Raw genomic sequence first — 22498 nt, 5'->3', positions numbered from 1 at the left:
TACGAAACCCGATCATTCTATTTGAATCAATAGGAATCGACAGGGTTCGAACCTTCATACAAAATATACGGTTGTGGCGACCGTTGTGTTTGTTTAAATACATTCATATTAGGCCTTCAAGGCCTATAATAAAAAAAGTCATAAACAAAGGCATAAAGCCTACGAGAAACCCGATCCTCGAGCAACATCTTGGTCGAGTTGACATGGTTCAATCAATAAAAGGAAATGACCCCAAACACCCCGATGATGGCCGTGTTGAATGTTTATCTCAACCGGAGGGGCCCATTCAAATTCTAAAACTCCAAAAATGCCACTCAAAATCCCAAAATTCTAAGATATTTAAAATTGAAATCAAACCATCAATCACTCAAAGCAAAATCCATCCAACATCCGCAACAGTTTGCCGAGGTGGACAAATCTAAAAATTACTTTAGCTCATAATGAGCCAAATGTCTAGTCGAAAATATCTCTAGGATCCATTCTCAAACAATCTCCTGCCAACAAGGACGTGGTACGTGTCCTCTAACCGGCGATTTTGCCGTCAAATGTGGCACCGCAGAATAAACGGTTATGACGACCCGGGGCCCTCTGAACCGGGTGGTTTTACCGCTAAATGGCACCACGAAATATTGGTTATGGACAGCGTCGATACGCTCCTTATTGGTATCAAGTCCTTGAGATATGAATCAATAGGATATGATCGATAGAGCATAAAGCCCTCTGTTAGCTAAGGTGAATTTAAATTTGTCTCCTTATGTAAACATTCACCGTAGATCTATAAGGTCCTCTTGGACGAAGCAACCCATGGCTGCCGACATTTGAAAATTTCTACTTTTAAATATCAAACTTTTCAAATTCTCAACCATTTTCAAATCCTAATTCCATTGTTGCTACTATATGCCAGATAACACGTATCTCTACGCATCTGATTGACGACTAGCCTTAATCGAAAGTTCTCTCTTGTGATCGGGAGGGGTAGTTAACTATAGGGGCTTACGCCTATAGGAAACCAGAACTCAGATCATTAAGTCCTCACAAAATGAGGGCGAAATCTCTGGTAGTGTCTTATCTACAAACTCATCTGCCTTCCCAAAATTTACCCCAGAACTTAATTCCGTTAAAACTCCCTCGTCGAAAAGCAACACAAATCAGCGCGGCGGGGAGGCCGGGGCCGAATTTTCAGAGCCCACACCGGCAGAAGACTGTCGCCAGCAGGAGGAATGAGAAGCTTGCTCCAAGGTATTTTTGAAGTTTTGGAAAAGATTGGAAAGGTAGCATATAAACTAAAATTGCTAGCCACAACAAACATACATCCTATCTTTCATGATTCATAACTTAGAAGGGTAATTGGGGAGCAAGCCACTAGTTTTGAGATACTAGTAACTATAACAGAGGACTTGGAGGTGATATTAGAACTCTTTGAGTTACAAAGAGTATACCAGGGAGGAGTAAAAGAGCTATTAATCAAATGGAAGGATCTTCCAGAGTATGAGGCAACCTGGGAGCTTTATGAGAGGTTAACACATCAGTTTCCCTCTTTCCACCTTGAGGACAAGATGGTTCTTTGGAAAAACGGTATTGTTAGGTCAGTTCCTGAACCGACCCAGCCGGCCCAACATGGGCTGGCCTTAGTCTACAGGAGGCAAGTCTCCCATGTTGCCACCCAAGCAATAGGGGACCATGCCCTATTTGATTGCCACCCATTAATAGTGGGGTCCACGATTTGATTTAATCTATTTTTTGCTAGAGGATTAATCTATTTGATTTAATCTATGATGTAAGCAAAAATTTGGGAGAGGGCCCCAAATTTTTGCTAGAAAAATACTAACCTTTCTAGAAAATATAAAAAGCATAAAAAGAAGACAAATTAAACAAAAAACAGACTTTACTTATATAAATAAAGACTTACAAACTTTGACTCTTACAAACGACACAAACACAAATTAAAGACATAAACTCCTAAAGTTGCTTTCCTTGAGAAGAAGGATACAAGTGGGGTGGATACTTGCGACGAGAATAAAGAGGTTAGAAACCAAGACGAAGTGGAGACAAGCTTGCAAGCTTTCTCAAAGAGGGAAGGAAAGAGGGAAGTTGGACAAAGCTCGCAAACTTTTCCAAACAACAAACCCGCAGGTTTTATTTCCAAAAATCACATTATATATCATATTCTAAAACATCCCAAAACAACTCTATATATAGACATGAGAGGGGAAAACAAACAGCCCCACAACATTAATTTAAACTTATTTAAATAGGGAATATGAAAAGCCAACAGTCAACTCCAGGAAACAAAACACCATAAGCCACGGGAAAAGCCCCCCAAAAGTCACTGAAAAGCAACCTAGGCGGAATCCGAAGAGGCAGCCGTGGGAACGAAGGAGCTAAGGCATGGGAACCTAAGAGCCATCCACGGGAAACGAATAGACAAAGGGGAAGGAGAAGTGACAAAATTAATGAGCTACTAATAAATTAATAAGTAAAATAAAATATAGCTCATAATGAGCTAACTCTTAGTTCAATAAATGAACTAAAAACCAGCTCATAATGAGCTAAATCTTAGCTAAAAAATTAATGAGCTAGCAAGCTCAAGGGAAGTTAAAACCAAATTTCTTTGGGTTTGATTTGACACCCCCACCCCCCCACACCCCCCCCCCACACCACCCCCCCCCCCTTGTCTACATCAGACTCCCCTACTTGAGAACTCATCTCCCGATAAGTTAGCTTTGTTCTGAAGGCGTTGCATCAGAAGACACCAAGGCTTGAGATTGCTCACTTGACACCAAGACTCAAATGACAACATGACTCAAAACAAAACTTACATGATAACTAACATGACATCATGACACACACACGACAACCTGACTCATAAACCTAGGATTTCCTAACTTGCTCTGATACCAAATGATGTAAGCAAAAATTTGGGAGAGGGCCCCAAATTTTTGCTAGAAAAATACTAACCTTTCTAGAAAATATAAAAAGCATAAAAATAAGACAAATTAAACAAAAAAACAAACTTTACTTATATAAATTAAAAGACTTACAAACTTTGACTCTTACAAACGACACAAACACAAATTAAAGACATAAACTCCTAAAGTTGCTTTTCTTGAGAAGAAGGATACAGGTGGGGTGGATATTTGTGACGAGAAGAAAAATGTTAGAAGCCAAGACGAAGTGGAGACAAGCTCGCAAGCTTTCTCAAAGAGGGAAGGAAAGAGGGAAGTTGGACAAAGCTCGCAAACTTTTCCAAACAACAAACCCCCAGGTTTTATTTCAAAAAATCACGTCATAAATCATATTCTAAAACATCCCAAAACAACTCTATATATAGACATGAGAGGGGAATGCAAACAGCCCCACAACATTTATTTAAACTTATTTAAATAGGGAATATGAAAAGCCAACAGTCAACTCCAGTAAACAAAGCACCATAAGCCACGGGAAAAGCCCCCCAAAAGTCACGGAAAAGCAGCCCAGGCGGAATCCGAAGAGGCAACCGTGGGAACCAAGGAGGCAGCCATGGGAACCAAGAAGCCAAAGCACGGGAACCCAAGAGCCATCCACGAGAAACGAATAGACAAGGGGAAGAAGAAGAGAATTAATGAGCTACTAATAAATTAATAAGTGAACTAAAACATAGCTCATAATGAGCTAACTCTTAGTTCAATAAATGAACTAAAAACCAGCTCATAATGAGCTAAATCTTAGCTCAAAAATTAATGAGCTAGCAAGCTTAAAGGAAGTCAAAACCAAATTTTTTTGGGTTTGATTTGACCCCTCCTTTGTCTAGATCAATCTATTTTTGGTAAGGGGAATATTCTATTTGATTTATTCTATTTTTGGTAAGGGGATTAATCTATTTGATTTAATCTATTTTTGGCAAAGGGCGGGGGCGTGGGCGGCTAGGCTACAAATAGGCATTGAGGAGGAGGATAGAGCATGCTGAAATATTATTTTCTCTTGCGAGTATCTCGGGTGCCTTTGCTCTAGACTTGTCTAGAGATTTGTGAGAGAAACGATTCATTCTCTCGATAAGGTTCAAAAATTGTATCTTTTCTTTTGTTTGCTTTGCTTTTTAGTATTAATAAAAATCTACGCCTTATTTTGGGATGTTTCATATCGTTCTTATTTCTCTCACTGTTTTAACAATTCTTTATTAGGGTTACTGCGAATCTCAAAGTACACCCTATAGATTACTTTGAACTCAAGTATTTCCTATTGGCTATTATATAATATTTGATTGAAGTTCTGAATATTAAGCATGCTGTCTGTGCTGATTATGTGCTGTGCGTTCCGTTGATGATAGAAATCTATTATCAATATATTATATTTTTGTGGGAGTAATTTTGATTCTGCCTTCAACAAAGTAAAGAAAGAAAATATTTCTTATCAGATCCAATAAGCATTATAAATGTAGAATACAATCATTTCAACATGTGTGAAAAAAATTTTAGCAAAATCATATAGAGGTTTGTACCTTATTTTGTTAATTCTACCCATGAAACTATTCGAAAATTGTCATTATTAATTGCAAACAAACAATCCTATTTCTGCATGTTGAAATAAACATATTTTAAGTTGATTTCTATTTTTATGAGATTGCACTTCTTCTAAAGATTGTTTCTCATGTCTATATATAGAATAATAAATATAATATAATATTCAATATATATTATATATATATTCATGAGTGAGATTGTTTGCATTCTATGTTGCCACCCGATACGAACCGCAACGGGATTACGACACTAGGTACAGATACGACATTGCCAATTCTCTAAAAAATATAATTACGGTTTCGGCGCGCACATTGTCATTATAAGTTATAAATCATACATAAAAATTAAGAAAGCAATCAAAGCATAATATTTGAAATTACAAAAAAAAAAAAGACAAAAACATCATTTGTAACCTTGTAGCTTATAATATCAAAATATAAGTAAGCATTAAATGTCTAGTACAACAATAAGAGCATAAACATAACTTATCTAGCACATGAAGTTTTAATTATTCAATCGAAGGAATGATATGATTAGCTTCTTATGTGGTTTGTTTTTGAACTTCTATATCATCTTTAATAAATGTCATAACTTCTAATTTAGGCTCATCAAGCGAAATATTAGTAATTTCTAATATTCCTATATCATCAAGAGACTCAAATCCATCTAAAAAATGAGAGAAACTTGCCGTAGCCGTGGAAGTAAAAACTTTTTTCTGATTTCTTTTTGTTTTTCAACGAACACGCGTATTAGATACGCGTGTCCTTTTGAAATTAAATACTATTTTAATTGGATACGGCTTTGGCGTATCCGACATGTTTCGGTGGCATATCGGAGGCGTATCCGTGTATCAATGTATCGGATACAACACGCCTTCATACATAGGTGTATCGGTGCAACATAGGTTTGCATATTTTGTAGTATTAATTTATTAGGCAGCCTTTCTAATTTTAGGGGAGTATATTGGAAACATATCCTATTCTTTCCAATTATTTATAGTCATATTACTTCTTCTCTTGTGCCTATATCTACATTCTTTTAAGTCAAGAATATAAAATTCCTTTTTTGTTAATATATATGATCACCAATCTTCGTGGCACTTGGTTAAGAATTAATTCATAAATATCATACTTGATAAGTTATATTTCATAATGCGTCCCTATATTGTGTATTTAGAACATTTGATTGCTGTCATAAATTTTATAGTCTCGGCACAAGAAAATCTGTCTTATATTTGTTTAAAGGTTTGGTAAATTGACTCTAAATTTGAAATTTTTTGAAGCAATTCTACTTCAATGATTTGTATTTTCAAAGAGACGCGATACTTGGATAAGCAGTAAATTGACTCATCATATGTTTTTTGGTCAATTGACTCATCATATGTTGTTTTTTGTTAGTATTTTCAGGTGGACTTTTGTATTATTGATTACAACAACAAAAATAACATCAAGCCTTTGTGTATCAAAGGATTCATTTCATTATTATTCCACAAGTTTTATGCTGGCTATTGAGTACCTATACAATCCTATGTTTTTCTCATCTTGGGATTGAGACCTGACAATGATAGTGTTAAATTGATGTTATTGATAAAATAAAAATATAAAATGAAAAATGGGTGTTGCCATATATTGTGGTGGTTGGACCGCTGGTTCCTTGGATTGATTTTTGCTAGATTTGTGTTGATTGTGCATTGGAATATCCTTACTAGTACTATATATGGAATTCTTGATGATTGGCGGGTCCTGCATTGGGATGATTTGAGGTTTTAGCATGTGATTTCTATGGGCTTCCATGGTTTCTGAGTGAATCTGGCAGGCTGTGCTAAACTAGGCTATGGTATAATATTTTTGGGGAATTTGTTAAAATTGGGATTAATTTAAATCAAAATTGAGACTAATCATGTGCTAACATTGTTTACTAAACTAGGCTGTGAGCTGCTTGTAAATAGTGATGTGCGATATTTAATTAATAATTTTTTAATTGAATAAAATGTTTATTTTCTAATTCAATCATATGTGTGCTAGTTTCAGGTTTCAATTGTAGTACAATTGTGATTATCTAATTTTGAGGGAAGTAATTCATTGTACGAACATGAAGCTTTATTTTTCCTTAATTTGGTAATTCGCACACTCTTGTAGAGGAATTAAGTTAATATGTCATACATTAAAATTTTGGGAGAGTGTAATTCAACATATGTTATGTTGTTATACTAATGTTTCTTAAAATCAATTTTTGATTCATGCCGTGTAGGTCTATTATGGAAGATATACATTTGTTGAGAGGTTTGATGGAGAAGTATAGAGAGAGAGGCTTTGCATATGATATTTATTGATTTAGAGAAAGCATATGATAAAATTCCAACATAAGAGCTTTGGAGAGTTCTAAAAAGGAATGCAGTTACTAATGCTATATTCAAGACATTAATGATCTGTTTGCAGGAGCTGTTACTTGTATTCAAACACTTGGTAGTTTCCCAAAATATTTTCCTGTTTTAGTTAGATTACATCAAGGATTAGCTCTAAGCCCATATCTTATTGCTTTAGTCATTGTTGTTTTTACAATACATTTGCAAGAGGATGTACCATGGTGTATGCTTTTTGCTGATGAGTGATGATATTCTTTTTGTTGATAAGATTTTAGATAAGGAGAAGGAAAACTTGAATTATGGATGTCAACCTTCGAGTGTAAATGTTTTTGTTTGAGTAGTCTAAAACTGAATACATGGAGTATAATTTTAGTAGTATTGGATCCAGTGGTGGAATACGACTTTGGATGATCAAGTCATTAAAAAGAGCACTCATTTTAGATATCTCGGGTTTATTGTTCAAATTGATTGTGAAATATATAGGGATATTATTAATATAACTCAAGTTGGATGTTTGTAGTGGAGGAATGCATTGTACAACTCAAACTTAAGGGAAAATTTTATAAGATGGTGGTGAGACTTGCAATGCTTTACGGCGTAGAATATTAGCCATTATAAGAGAAATATAAAATTAAGTGTTACATAGATAGAAGAATCTTTGGTGGATGAGTGGCTTTACACTTAGAGACAGAATACAAAATAAGTATATATGTGAACAATTTAGAAGCTTCAGTGGAAGACAACATTAGAGAGAGTCTCCTCAGATGGTTTGGTCACATAAAATGTTGTCCTTTCGATGACCTGGTTAGGAGAGTAGATGTATTAGATTATACCTATGTTAAGAAAGGTAGAGATAGACCTAAAAGCTTTGGTTTGAAAGTATTTGAAATTTATTTTATTTTTAATATTTAAATGAGAATTTGGCCCTTAATAGGACACAATGGAGAAAAAGAATTCATGTAGCCAATCCGATGTAGTAGGATAAAGGCTTTTATGTTGTTGTTATTGGTAATTATATTTCTTGTCTAGTTTTCCTAAATTTTTTATTGGTTTTTTAATTTTCTTGATTTGACTCAAAAAGTGATAATTGTAGACCCGATTTGAAAAAAATATTTCCTTTTTTTTGGATTTTTTTTTTATAAATTCTTGTTGAAATTTTTAGATATTTATGTCCATTTTACTATTAGTTGGACTTGAACTCTAATATCATTGTATTTTCATCTAAAAAGAGATTTTGGATTATTTGGTAACTTTTAATATGTGATTATTCAATTTTCTTTTGTATGAAAGCATAATACACATCATATTAGTTGCGAGAAAAGGACCAAAATGGTTGCTTGACTCATTATGAAAGATCAAAATAATTCTCAATTATATTAAATGACCATTTTGATCCCTCAACTCCCAAAAGAGGAATTGAAATAGTCCCACCATGTGACTATTTTGATCTTTTTTAAAGATTTGTGAGATCAAAATTGTCCTTTAATATAGTGGAGGTTATTTTTATCCTTCATAAATAGTTAAGAGTCCATTTTATCGTTTTTCCCCTATTAGTTGCATTAAAAACTCTAATTATGAGTCATGGTGCATTAAATTGGCTTTTAGATCTAATGATTGCGTAATTTTAATGATAAAATGTTAGACATATTAATTAGATCAATAAAAAACTAAATGATGTTGCAATTCATTCATGGTTGAGTAAGTAATGGTTTTTGCCAAAAATATTATAATTATTATCTGGTTCAAAATTATATTTTTATATTCTACAGGGGTATTATCTTATAATTAATAATTTAGAGTTGTTTTTTTTAATTTTTTTTTATATTCTTTAAGATGAAGGGGTAAAAAATTACAAATAAAGTAAATCATTGTTCTAGGATTTGATGAGAAATTTAAAAAATATTTTACAAAAATATATTTGAGAGTAACATTTTAGATCTTAAGATTTTATCTTGTGTATGAGGAAGCTAATATTATGTGGGAAAAAGTAGCTATTGATATTAAGAATATTGCAAAAGATGTGTTTGGAATATCAAAGGGAAACTCTACTAATAGTAAAATATAGTTGGTGGTGGATTCAAAATATGCAAGAAAAGATAAAAAATAAGCATATTTGTTATAAAAATTAATTTTGTAGTAAAAATTCTGATAATTAGAGAAGATATAAAGAGGCCCGTAAGTAGTCTAAGAAAGCAGTTTGCAATGCAAAGATTTTAGCTTTTAATGAGTTATATAATAAATTAGATGCTAAGGAGGGCGAAAGATATATGCATAAGTTAGCTAAATAAAGAGATATGAGTAGTAAGGATTTAGTTCAAGTGAAATGTATTAAGGATGAAAATCAAAAAGTGTTTTTATTAAAAGAGGATATTCAACAAAGGTGAATGTGATATTTTGCTAAACTTTTCAATGAAAGTTATGAGAATGCGATTGACTTTAGTGACCTTAACACCCTAAATGAAAATAAAGATATTTGTTTTTGTCGACATATTAGTAAAACTGAAGTTAATGAGGCTTTAAATAAAATGAAGTGTGGAAAAGCTATTGGACATGATGATATATTTAAATAGAGGTGTGGAAATGCTTGGGAGATGAAGGAATTTCTTGGCTTTCTAAACTTTTAATATTATTTTGAAGACTAAAAGGATGCCAGATGAGTGGAAAATGATTGTGTTGATTCTCATTTTTAAGAATAAAGGTGATGCACAGGATTGTGCGAATTATAGAGAAATTAAGTTAATATGTGAGGTAGTTATGGAGCATAGGTTGCGGTGTGGCACTAATATTTCTTAAAATCAATTTGGATTCATGCCATGTAGGTCTACTGTGGAAGCTATACATTTATTTAGAGGTTTGATGTAGAAGTATAGAGAGAATAAAGAGGATCTATTTATGATTTTTATTGGCGAAAACATATGATAAATTTATGAGAGAAGTGATATGGGGAGTTCTACATAAGAAAGGGCTTAATAATGCTTTTAATCAAGTCATTAAGGATATGTATGCAGGAGCTGTTACTTATGTTCAAACACAAGGTGGTTTGACCAAGTATTTTCCTATTTCATTTGGATTACATCAAGGATCAAACTTAAGCCCATATCTTTTTGCTTCATTGATGGATTTTCTCTTGAGACATTTGCAAGAGATTGCACCCTAGTGTATGTTTTTTGCTGATGATATTCTTCTTGTTGATAAGACTAGAGATGGAGTTGAAGATAAACTTGAATTATGGAGGTCAACCTTAGAGTCTAAAGGATTTCGTTTGAGTGGATCTAAAACTGAATATATGGAGTGTAATTTTAGTAATGATAGATCTAGTGGGGGGATTGTGACTTAGGGTGATCAAGTCATTAATAAGAGAATACATTTAAGATATCTTGGGTATATTGTTTAGAGTGATGTTGAAATAGATGGGGATATTATTAGTAGAATTCAAGATGGATAATTGAAGTGGAGGAATGCATCGGGCTTGTTGTGTGATAGAAAAGTCACTTTCAAACTTAAGAAAAAATTTCTATAAGATGATAGTGAGACCTGCATTGATTTATGGTGTAGAATGTTGGCCATTAAAAGAGAAATATAGTATTAAGTGTTTCAGAGATGAGGATGCTTAGGCGGATAAGTGGCTTTACTCTTAGAGACGTGATACACAATGAGTATATACGTGAAAAAGGTTGAAGTTGTTCCAGTGGAAGATAATATTAGAGAGAGTCGACTTAGATGGTTTGATCACAAAACAACGGCCTTTTGATGACCTGTTAGAAAAGTAGGGGTATTAGATTTGACTTATGTTAAGAAAGGTCGAGGTAGACCTATAAAGACTTGGTTAGAAAATATTAGAAATGACCTTTCTTTTTAAAATTTAAATGAGAATTTGACTCTTGACCAGATACAATGGAGAAAAAAGATTCATATAGCCGACCCCACATAATGGGTTAAAGGCTTATTGTTGTTATTGTTGTTTAATTTTGAGAAAGCTAAGATTCCTAAAATAAATTTAGCGGGACATGCTATTTTTCTTTTTCGCCAAGTGTTTAACAGTAATGAACTTAGCATAGGCTGGTATTGAACATAAGCTTAAAGAGTACCATCTACCATCTGGTTAACGTAATGATTTATTGCACAATCAATTTTAGAGCTATAAATAAAGATTCGGTGTGCTTGAATGTTATGCAATATTTATATTTAACAATTATATATGATTCACGTTTGAACTATTTTGTTAAAAGTACTTAGCTTTATTAAAGGTCCAATGCGAGATTTAGGAATCAACTAAGCTATAATTTACAAAAACATATTATCTAAGGCTATTTGTAGTCCTTTGAGTATTGAGGCATGTAGTGAGGATTATGTTAGAAATGTTGCATTTATGCCAATTTCTATGGAAACTTCTAAAACATCTCTTCAAAATTTATCGAAAATCTACTAATGCAAGAATCATGTATGGTTGAAATTGATATAATTAAAAAAAAATGTAGTTTTGAATATTCATTTGAGGATTTATTAGATACAAAATGTGATTTTTAAATTTTTCATGGTGGATGATTAGACTAATTTCAGGTGAAGTGCATTAAGGATGAAGAAAAAAAATGTTTTTATTAGAAAATGATATTCAACAAAGGTGTATCAGATATTTTGCTAAACTTTTTAATGATGATTATGATAATACAATTGACTTTAGTGACCTTAGCATGCTAAATGAAAATAAAGATTTTGGTTTTTATTAGCATATTAGTAAAACCGAAATTAAAGAGGCTTAAAAGAAAATGAAGTGTGGAAAAGTTGTTGGACTTGATGATATTCCAATAGAGGTGTGGAAATGCTTAGGAGATGAAGGAATTTCTTAGCTTACTAAAGTTTTTAATATTATTTTGAAGGCAAAAGATGCCAGATGTGTGGAGAATGAGTGTGTTGATTACTATTTTTAAGAATAAAAGTGATGCACAAGATTGTGCGAATTATAGAGGAATTAATTAATGTATCATACTTTAAAACTATGTGAGAGAGTTATGGAGCATAGTTTGCGGCGTGACACTAATATATCTCAAAATCAATTTGGATACATGCCAGATAGGTCTACTATGGAAGCTATACATTTATTAAGAAGTTTGATGGAGAAGTATAGAGAGAAAAAGGAAGATCTACATGATTTTTATTGATTTAGAGAATGCATATAATAAAGTTCCAAGAGAAGTGCTATAGAGAGTTCTACATAAGAAAGGGGTTAATAATGCTTATATTCAATTCATTAAGGATATGTATGCAGGAGCTGTTACTTATGTTCTAACAGAAGGTGGTTTGACACTTTGACCAAGTAATTTCCTATTTTAGTTGGATTACATCAAGGATCAACCTTAAGCCTGTATCTTTTTGCTTTAGTCATGGATGTTCTCACTAGACATTTGCAAGAGATTGTACCCTGGTATATACTTTTTGTTGATAATATTCTTCTTGCTGAAAAGACTAAAGAAGACGTTAAATGTAAACTTGAATTATGGAGGTCAATCTTAGAGTCTGAAGGTTTTCGTTTGAGTGGATCTAAAACTGAATATATGGAGTGTAATTTTAGTAATAATAGATTTAGTGGGGAGATTGTGACTTATGGTGATCAAGTCATTAATGAGAGAACATATTTCAGATTTCTTGGGCATACAAAGTGATGTTAAAATAGATGGGGATATTATTAGTAGAATTCAAGTTGGATAATTGAAGTGGAGGAATGCATCGGGCTTGTTGTGTGATAGCAAGTCACTGTCAAACTTAAGGGAAAGTTCTATAAGATGATAGTAAGACCTGCATTGATTTATGGTGCAGAATGTTGGCTATTAAAAGAGAAGCATAATTTTAAGTGTTGCAGAGATGAGGATGCTTAGGTGGATAAGTGGCTTTACTCTTAGAGACGTGATACAAAATGAGCATATATGTGAAAAAGGTTGAAGTTGCTCCAATGGAAGATAGTATTAGAGAGAGTCGACTTAGATGGTTTGATCACAAAACAACGTCCTTTCGATGGCCGGTTAGGAAAGTAAATGTATTAGATTTGACTTATGTTAAGAAAGGTCGAGGTAGACCTAAAAAGACTTGGTTAGAAAATATTAGAAATGATGTTTCTTTTTTAGATTTAGATTAGAGTTTGATAATTAATGAGACACAATGGAGAAAAAAGATTCATGTTGCCGACCCACATAATGGGATAAAAGTTTGTTATTGTTGGATGATTAGACTTATTAAGAGGTTCACTATTTAGTGACATAAATTCATAAAATAAGCCTTGGAATAAGAACTAAGTGGTATCTATTTCATTAAATTTGTTAAGAATAAATTTTTTAAAACAAACTTGAAATTTAAAACTTAATCTTTTTGGTTAATTCTAAAGGTTCATAATTTACCAAAATAGAAATTTCAATTATTTGTGTTTGCTTTCTTTTAAGGAGGTTAGTTTTCCATATAGTCATATCTTAAATGTGTGGTTTGTTTGCATGTAATTATATTAACATTACACACAATAGGATTTCTTATAGGTATTTATTAGTATTCTGATGCACCTCGGTATAAAAACGGCAACAAACTTAAAGAGATTCAACACCAAAAATATATTTTTTTTGATAGAAAATCAAATACGAATAAAGCAAGATACAATGGTTCTATTTCGAGAGGACATTTTCTCCGAAATCCTAGACGCCGCTAGGATCCCTCACAAAAAGAAAATCATAGCACTCTCAAATCAAATTCTTCATACAAACATAATATTCATCCTACTACTTATAGCAAACAATAAAACAACAAATTCCAAAGTAGCCCTCCCCCAATTTCCTTTAAAATCAGCATTTAAATCAGCCCCCAAATCAGTCCTCTAATTACAAAATATCTCCTAATTAATCTCCTCCAATTCAACCCTCAAATCAGTCTTTTTTAATTAGGAAATATCTCCTAATTAATCTCCTTCAAATCAACCCCCTAATCAACCTTTTTTAATTAGGAAATATCTCATAATTAATCCCGTCCTTGATTTCTCTTCTCATATATGTAATGATTTAATGGGCCCCACAAGGGGAGCTGAATTGCCCTCTCCTGTTTTAAAACTCGCCTCCCAAAATGCATCTTGTCCTCAATGTGCAAGATAGGGAACTATATCCTAATTGCCTTGTATGGCTCCTATGCGACATCATGCTTTGGCAAATATTTCCATTTGCTTAGCACCTCTTGTGCCATTGTCTCCCTTTTGAGCACATCCGCTACTTCCAGGGGCTCCAAAATGACCTCCATGTTCTCTCTCTAAGTCCGGGGTAGAGATGATGGTGTATGCTCTCCTATTGCCTTCCTAAATTATGAGACATGAAAGATCGGGTGCAAAGCTGATTTAGGTGGTAACCTCAATCAATAAGCTACTACTCCATGATCTCATTCAGTCCAAAGTACCATGAGGTTAATTTCTCATTCCTTCTTCTGGCTAGTATTTTTTTTCTGTAGGGCCTCAATTTTAAGTAAACCATATCTCATGGCGTGAAGTTTACTTCTCTCCTGTGCTCATCATCCTTTATTTTCATGATTATGGGGCTCTGAACAAATGTCCCTTTATCTCAAATAATTCCTTGTCTCGCTCTTCTAAGTATTGCTCGATGTTGGACATGGGTGTAGCGCTCTGCCCATAATGAATTAGATGTGATGGATCTCTCCCATAGAGAATCCTGAAAGGAATAGTTTTTGCTGTTGATTGGTACGAGGTGTTGTACTAATATTTTTCCCACGCAATCCACCTTGCCCAACTCTTCGACTTGTCCGATACAAAGCACCTCAAATAGATCTCTATTCTTCTGTTAACCACTTCTATCTGACTATCTGCTGTGCTTCTCTTTAGGACTATCCTCTGCAAACAAAACAACTCCTTCCAAAAGTGGCTAAGGAACACTTTATCCCTATCTGACATAATGGACTCTATAAATCCATGCAAGTGTACCACCTCGTGTAAAATAATAGCCATAGAGACTGCAGTGCAAGGGTGCTTCATAGGGATTAAGTGTGCATACTTGCTCAGACGATCCACTACTATCAGTATCATTAAAAATCTCTTTGAAAGCGGAAATCCCCTCAATAAAATCCATCATCTTTTCCTCCCACACCCTCTCCGGCAGGGCTAGAGGCTGTAATAACCCTGCTGGTGTCATAGCTTAGTACTTGTGCCTTTGGCATACATCACATATGGCTACCCGATCCTCTACATCACGGCGCATCCCCACCTTGTTTAATTATGTTGATTATCGACTTTAGGTTTTCTGAGCTCTTAAATGTCCTCCAACTGCACTGCCATGAAACTCCTGTAATAGTGTGGGAATATATCCCATTCCTCTTGGTTGAACGAATCTCCCCTGATGTAGCAGCTGGACTCTTCTCAACGTGTAACTAGGATTACTATCCGGGTTCTGCAACAAATCAGTTTTGATCTTCCTCAGCCCTTCATCTCGTTCATTCTATTGTTTCAAAGCTTCCCAATCTCGATCATGGGTACTGATGAAGCTGCTAATTGAGGCTCTTCTCCTTTCATGGATAAGGCGTATGCTGCCGTGTTTTGTAAGCCCAGTCGATATTGTATCTCAAAGTCATATCCAAGCAATTTGGATAATCACTGCTGATGCTCCTCCGTGACCATCCGTTGTTCAAAAAAATACTTCAGGCTCCTCTGATCTGTCCTGACTAGAAAATGTCTCCCCAACAAATAGGGTCGTCATTTTTGAATAGCTAAGACAATAGCCATTGGCTCCCTCTCATACACAGACTTGAGTCTCGCCCTAGCTGTGAGCACTTGATTTAAATAAGCGATAGGTCACTGATCCTGCATGAGCACTGCCCCCAGGCTATATCTTGACGCATCTATCTCCACCACAAATGGCTTGTTCTAGTCGCGAAGTGCTAACGGTGGTACACTGGTCATCGCCTTCTTCAGCTGCTCGAAAGCCTCCGTAGCTGCCTCTCCCCATTTGAAAATATCATTCAGTTGCAAAGTAATGGCCATGCTATCATGCCATACCTTTGCACAAACTTTTGGTAGTATTCGGCGAGGCCTAAGAACCCTCTCAGCTCCCTCAGCTCCCTCAGCTTCTTAGATTAAGGGCAATCCAGCATAGCCTCAATCATCGACTGGTCTGCTGCTTCCCCTGCTTTGCTCATCACATTCCCAGGTACTCCACATGTGGTTGTGCAAACGAACTTTTCTTCAGGTTGGCATATAACTAGTTCTCCTTCAATGTCTCTAGTATCGTCTTCATTTGATCCATATGCTCTACCTCTGTATGACTATAGATCAGAATGCCATAAAAAAAAACCAAGACAAACTTTCTCAGGTAGGGCTAAAAAACCTGATTCATGAGAGGTTGAAAAGTGGCTGGGGCATTGTTGAGGACGAAATGCATCACCAAAAACTCGTAATGACCTTCATGAGTCCTGAAAGCTATCTTGTGTATATCCCCTTCCTTCATTCTGATATGATGGTATCCCTTCATGAAATTTCCCTCTAATACTGCCTCCTAAATTCCTCTCAACCTCCCCAACAACATCTTAAGCCTCTCCTTATACTCCATGACAGTCCCCTCCTATGTTAAGGCAATGAATTGCTTGTGCAAGTCTCCTTGTTGAATGGCTCGGAAACATTCCAACAAGCAATCCTTAAACTCCTCCTATGAACGGATTGGGTATCTAGCCTCTCTCCACTGGAACCAAGCGAGAGCTTTACCCTCCCTCTCCGATTGTCCACTCCCCTTGCCCAAATGGCTTCCCATAGTGGTCGGTCGCCCTATCACCTCTTTCACAAATCACACCATAGCACTCTCTTCCTGTTGTCCTTTCATCTGAAAACTAATCCGCTCCTTCTTGGAGCTCTGGGGGGTGGTTCTTGATGGAAGAAACTCGCCTTGTCAAACTCCTCCTGTTCGATCTCCTTTTCCTTAGATTCAGCCAATGGAACCCTGGCCAAATCGCATTGAGGATTAGCAATCAGAACCATTGGTGGGGCTTAGGATTGCATCTCTATGAGCTTCATTATTATCTCTTCCATCCCTCTCAATCAACTCTCCATATGATTTTCCAGAGTTGAAAATCTTTCCTCCATCCCAAATTTGATTTGCTCCACTTATCCTTCTAACGCATCAATCTTTTTTGCTGCCATTCACAAATTTAAGTTTGAAACCACAAAAAAAAATCAACGACTATGGTCTTTAAACAGCAAGAATCAGCCACTGGGAAGAGGTATGCAGGAAAAAGAAGTGAAGAGAATTGAGATTTTTGTTTAGGACATGGCTGTGATACCAATTTGATGCTCTTTTGTATCAAAAACAACAACAAACTCCAAGACATTTAACACCAAATACTTATTTTTATTGATAAAAAATCAAATACGTATAAAGCAAGATATAATGATCCTCTTTCAAGAGGATGACCTTCTCTCCCAAACCCTAGGTACTGCTGGGATCCCTCATAAAAAGAAAACTATAGCACTCTCAAATCAAATTCTCCAGACAAACATAACATAAATCCTGTTACTTATAGCAAACAATAAAATAACAAATTACAAAACAACCCTCTCCCAAGTTCTTCTCAATTCAGGCCCCAAATTTTCCCTTTTTAATTAGGAAATATCGCCTAATTAATCTCTTTCAAATAAGCCCTTTTTAATTAAAAAATATCTCCTAATTAATCCCTTTCTTAAATCTCTCCTAAAAAATGTGATGATATGTTTGATGGGCCCCTCAAAGGGGGCTGAATTGCCCTCTCCTGTATCATATTCCTTAGGATATATCTTATCATTGTTGTATTTTCATTACTTGCCTCTTATCATATTGACTATGGCATAGTTTGCATGCCATGTATGAGGATATTTGCATAACATTAGTTACTAACTATGATGCACCAACACTTCTCCTTAAAGAGGCGTGCAGTGTCCGATATGTATTCGACACGACACGCGTCCGACACTCCTCTGACATGTGTCAGACACGCCGAAAACGTGTCCAATTAAAAAAATATTAAATACAAATTGGACACACTTGTCTGACACGCGTATCCTAAATATTTTATGAATTTTTTTAAATATAATTTATTGTATTTAAAAATTTTATTTATTTAAAATATAAAAACTAAATTTCTTATTTCTTATTCACAACATCAAATCAATCGTCCGCACTTGATACCCCATTCATCGAATATTTTCATTTTCATTTCTCTTTGGCGGGTTACCACCACTTTGATTTCACAACAATGTCCGATATCATCTCAACATCGACGTCTGGCGTCGTTACAACATCAACATTTCAAAACGATCTTCATATCAAAGTCTGACGCTGTCTTTATATTGATGCTCGATGCTAGCAATTTCTACACCCACAACTTGACATCTCATCTTTGTCCAACGCCTTCTCAACATCGACGACCAACGCTCTCTCAACATCGACGATAAGCGCCCTTTAACATTGACGATCAATATTTACTGCATAACATCAATGCTCAAGTCTCGACGGCATTGTCATCTCTTCTCTCGATGACTGATAAATGACATTGACGCCCGACTCATGACATCCTAATATTAATAATTTTAAGCATAAATTATAGTTAAATTACTTATTATTTCTAAATTATTTTTAAAATTATACTTATTTAATTTTTATACACTATTTTAAAATATAAAAACTGTAATACCGTGTCCAACCCGTGTCCGTGTCCTATATTTTCAATAATTGACTTGTCCCGTGTCCGTGTCGTGTCGTGTCCGTGTCGCCGTGTCCGTGTCTGTGCATCATAGGTTACTAAGTGTGATAATTACTAATTTTCTACTAATATAAACATGACATGTGTGAAGCCTATTGACAAGGTTATGGTGCATTTAAATCCAAAAGCTTCAATCTAGCACTTCTAAGAAATTTAAAGCAAAGAAAGGTGAGATAATTTAAAATTGTGTAGCACATTAGAACTAGTTTCTAAAAATTTAAAATTTCAAAAAATTATGTCATCAGCCTACTGTCAATTTCTTAAATTCTATTCTCTTTCCTTTTTCTTGTGAGTCCACATCCAAATCTTTACCAATACTTTTATGCAGCTCATTCATTAATGTAATTCTGGATGACGGGATGAGTTCACCGTCGATTGTGGATTTTAATAGTATTTTATTCATTGGTGAGACACTTCCAACTGTGATGACTTATGGGTTGCTCTGTAGAATGATACCAAATTAAGAAGAGCTACCTTTGTCGAAGCCAAACAAATTTGTTAGAGTTCTTTGTGTTTATTCTCACCTGAAGCATCAAATCAAACATTAATTTATATATAGTTTATGTATTTTCTTTTTATTTTTTGCTTCATTATATTTGTTATTTCTATTTTGAGGACATACTAGTGATATGACTAAAAATGATTGTTTTTGCTGAAAATTTTTGTATTTTATTTCTTTTCTTTGGTTTGCTTATTTATTGGCATAAATTTATTTTTTATTTAGTTTAGCTTAATTTCGATGAAATATTGAGGGATTATGGTCGATTTTTGTTGGGTTTTATATCATAAGTTAGTGGGAGCCAATTTTTTTTAAGCCAGCTAAATTGATGCTGTTAAGATGGCAGTTGTCTTTGACATCTTGTGTTGCCGCTGTTAGTATTATGTAGTGGACTTTAGTGTTATTGATTAGTTGATAAAAAAAAAGAAGATAAAGTTAAAAAAAATGGAGTTGTGGTGTATGGAAATGGATGGACGCGTGGTTTCTTAAAAGGGTTGTGCAATTTTAGTTGATTGTGCATGGACTTATCCTTGATACTGTGTGGAATTGTGGATGGTTGGTGGATCCTGTTCATGCGTTCAACAGGTTGATTTTGTTGCCCAAAAAGTTTGTTTTTGTGGGTTTTTGCAGCCTACGAGTGAATCTTAAGGTAGTGCAGGTCCTACTATTTTATGAATTTAAAATTAAAATCAGGATTAATTTAAATCTAAATTGAGATCAGACAAATTTTAGCTTTTTCTACTAACATAGTTTTTGAAGAATAAATAGACATATGAGGCATGTAATTCATAACTATGTTTTATTTTTTTTTCTTTTCTTGTGTATTTTGTTTTCTTTCTATTCTTTTACTCAATTCGTTATTGGTTTGTTTACTATTCTTATGATAAAAAATCTGATTGTTTGGAAATTAAGTTTATTTTCTCTCTAATTTAATATTTTCCAGCTTTTTGCTGCAAATTTTGGATATTTACGATTATTTCATTAGAAGTTGGACATACTCTACTATCTTATGTTTTCCTTAAGAAAATTAGTTGATTAATTGAGAAGTTGAGATTTGTGAATACCCAATTTTCTTTTGCATGAAAAAGATCATAACATCATATTTAGTAGCATTAGAAAATTCTAAACCTGATTTCAATTCGTGTTGCATTATCAAGAGACAACAATGCTTGCATCTTTATGCCAAGCATCTTTCATGTGGCATCACTTCAATCACGCACAAGCATTCCATCCTCAATTTCTGAGAAAACTTACGATCATGTTTTTTATTAATTGTCAAAGTCAAAGACTGCACTTAGCGATTGAGACCTTTAACTTAAATTAAGAACTCTGTTATTCAAATAAAATGCAGTTGAGTTTTCTAGGGTAGATCAGTGGTAACTTGCGCAGAAGTTATTTAAAAAATAAATAAATTGAGCACAGTTGGTTTCATTTCTCATATAACACTGAAGAACAACAAATGGAGAATGAAGGTTCTTGTTATAGCTGACTCAAAATAGTTAAGAGTAAGCTTAATGATAAGATGATATTGTTGATGGAATTTCACTGTTTTGATTCCCGAGGGCATAATTAGCCTTTAGATGCAGCTGTTAAGTTGGAACCAGTTAGTTGAGGCAATGTTTCATAAATGGGTTTCTCGTCTGAAATTTCTCGTGTCCTGTTGCCAGAATAAATTTTAAGGACGACTTGGTAACTCCTACTCCAGATATCACTCACATATATCTTGGATCTGATGTGGAATTTATCTTGCTAGCTTCTGATGGCTTATGGGACTACATAAAAAGGTTCACATGCCATATCTCTAACGAGTGAATTTTCATTAGCATGATATTCTAATCAATATTCTCTATTTCAAATATTTCTGGAGCAAATACTTACACTTCCCTGGTTCAATATCAGCTCTGATGCTGTAAACTTTGTGAGGAATCATCTTCGTCAACATGGTGATGTTCAGGTACATGCTTTATCAAAATTCATTCGCAGGACTATTTTCTGAAGATGGAAGTTGCAAATTTTTTATGTTTATTATTTTTGTGTTTCAGCTCGCTTGTGAAGCACTTGCGCAGGCCGCATTGGTACTTGCTCAATAAAATTAGGTCCTAATGTTTAGAAGTCTTTACACATTCGTCTTTGGCTTTCTGTGGAACTCATGTATTCGTTATTCTTTTAGGACCGGAGATCACAAGACAACATCAGCGTCGTGATTGCTGACTTAAGGTGTTAATTATCAACAACTCCTTGATTCTCTTTGTTTTTGTCTTAACTTGAAGTTAATAGCATCCAAGTTTGTCTTCTAATTTGTGTACAATTGAGGAGACTCGGACCTTTGCATTTCCTGATATGTTTTTTTGGTGTAAGCATCATGATACCTTTTGATTCTCTTCGTTAATACAGGACAGATTGGCAAAACCTGCCAGATCAAAGGCCCAACATGTTTTTTGAAGCAGGACAAGCATTTGTTACTGTCGGCATTGTTTCATTAGGAATATGGGTGGCATATTTTCTTTTTCTGTAAATTCGTCTCTGATGTGTAGTGGAATTCCACCCCTTCCTGCTCCCGTGTACATACAAGAAATGTTTAAGATACATCTGTTAATTGTCTTGCTAATTAGATTGTGCTTTCTTGGTTATATCTCATGTATTTTGTGCTGTAAGGGTTATGGTGATGATATATATATATATATATATATATATATATTAAATGCTTAATAGGTTAAAGTCCAAGTCATGAAAAAAATGTAAGGGCTGGCCATATTAGACTGTGGGAGAGTAGGTGGTTATAAGTTGTTGCTAGTGGACCCAATTATTAGGTCAGGTGACCGGACATAGAGCTACATTCGGTAAACACCGAGTTACCCGGTATTGGCTCGGTATTGCTAGGTATTGCTTGGCAATAACGAGAAATACTGCTCTGTGAAGACCAAGACTGAGTAATACCGAGCAATACTGAGTTTTTCTAGAAAAAACTCGGTATTGCTCGGTGTTGTTCGGTATTGCTCGGTATTTTTCTTCACATAATAGTATTTCTCGTTATTGCCGAGCAAAATAGACAAATACATGATTTTGTGCCTGCTACGTGGCGCGATCTAGTGCCGGCCAAAGGTAGCTCTACGTCCGGTCACCGGACCTAATAATTGTTCCAAGCAAGGGGTCTGCACCTCTCTCCTTCTCTCCATTGTTTTAATTTTAAATTGAATTGATGTGTATTTTATTTGTGTTTTCAGTTGTATAAAACGTTCTAAAATTGAAATGAAGTATTTTTTGGTTTGTTTACATATTTTTTGATAGAATTTCAAGGCTAGGAGACTTGGTTGCCTACAAACTAAAGGAGATTAGGTTATCTCTTCGAAACTCTACTTTTATGAGTAAGTTTATTATTTT

At 34.6% G+C, this 22498-nt stretch overlaps 1 protein-coding gene across 3 annotated transcripts in view; it reads left to right on the top strand.

The window, feature by feature from the left end:
- The window catches only part of LOC110097041 (probable protein phosphatase 2C 5), a 66910-nt gene extending 45158 nt beyond the window's left edge, over positions 1 to 21752 (top strand). Inside the window, exons 7-11 of one of the 3 annotated variants that reach the window (XR_002303158.2) lie at positions 20785 to 20901; positions 21017 to 21071; positions 21160 to 21213; positions 21288 to 21334; positions 21512 to 21605. Coding sequence is in view for 2 of the 3 variants with exons in the window: in XM_020823256.2 (XP_020678915.1) it covers positions 20785 to 20901; positions 21017 to 21071; positions 21160 to 21192; positions 21288 to 21334; positions 21512 to 21632 (373 nt within the window). In the remaining variant the exon portion in view is untranslated. Of the gene's footprint in view, positions 1 to 20784; positions 20902 to 21016; positions 21072 to 21159; positions 21214 to 21287; positions 21335 to 21511 lie in introns of all 3 variants that reach the window. The other 2 variants (XM_020823261.2, XM_020823256.2) reach the window with 2 other exon arrangements.
- Positions 21753 to 22498: the final 746 nt, after the last annotated feature.

This window comes from Dendrobium catenatum, unplaced genomic scaffold (assembly GCF_001605985.2).
Source record: "Dendrobium catenatum unplaced genomic scaffold, ASM160598v2 original_scaffold_126610, whole genome shotgun sequence".
In the NCBI taxonomy this organism is placed as follows: Eukaryota; Viridiplantae; Streptophyta; class Magnoliopsida; order Asparagales; family Orchidaceae; genus Dendrobium; species Dendrobium catenatum.
This window is presented reverse-complemented; position numbering and strand designations above follow the sequence as displayed.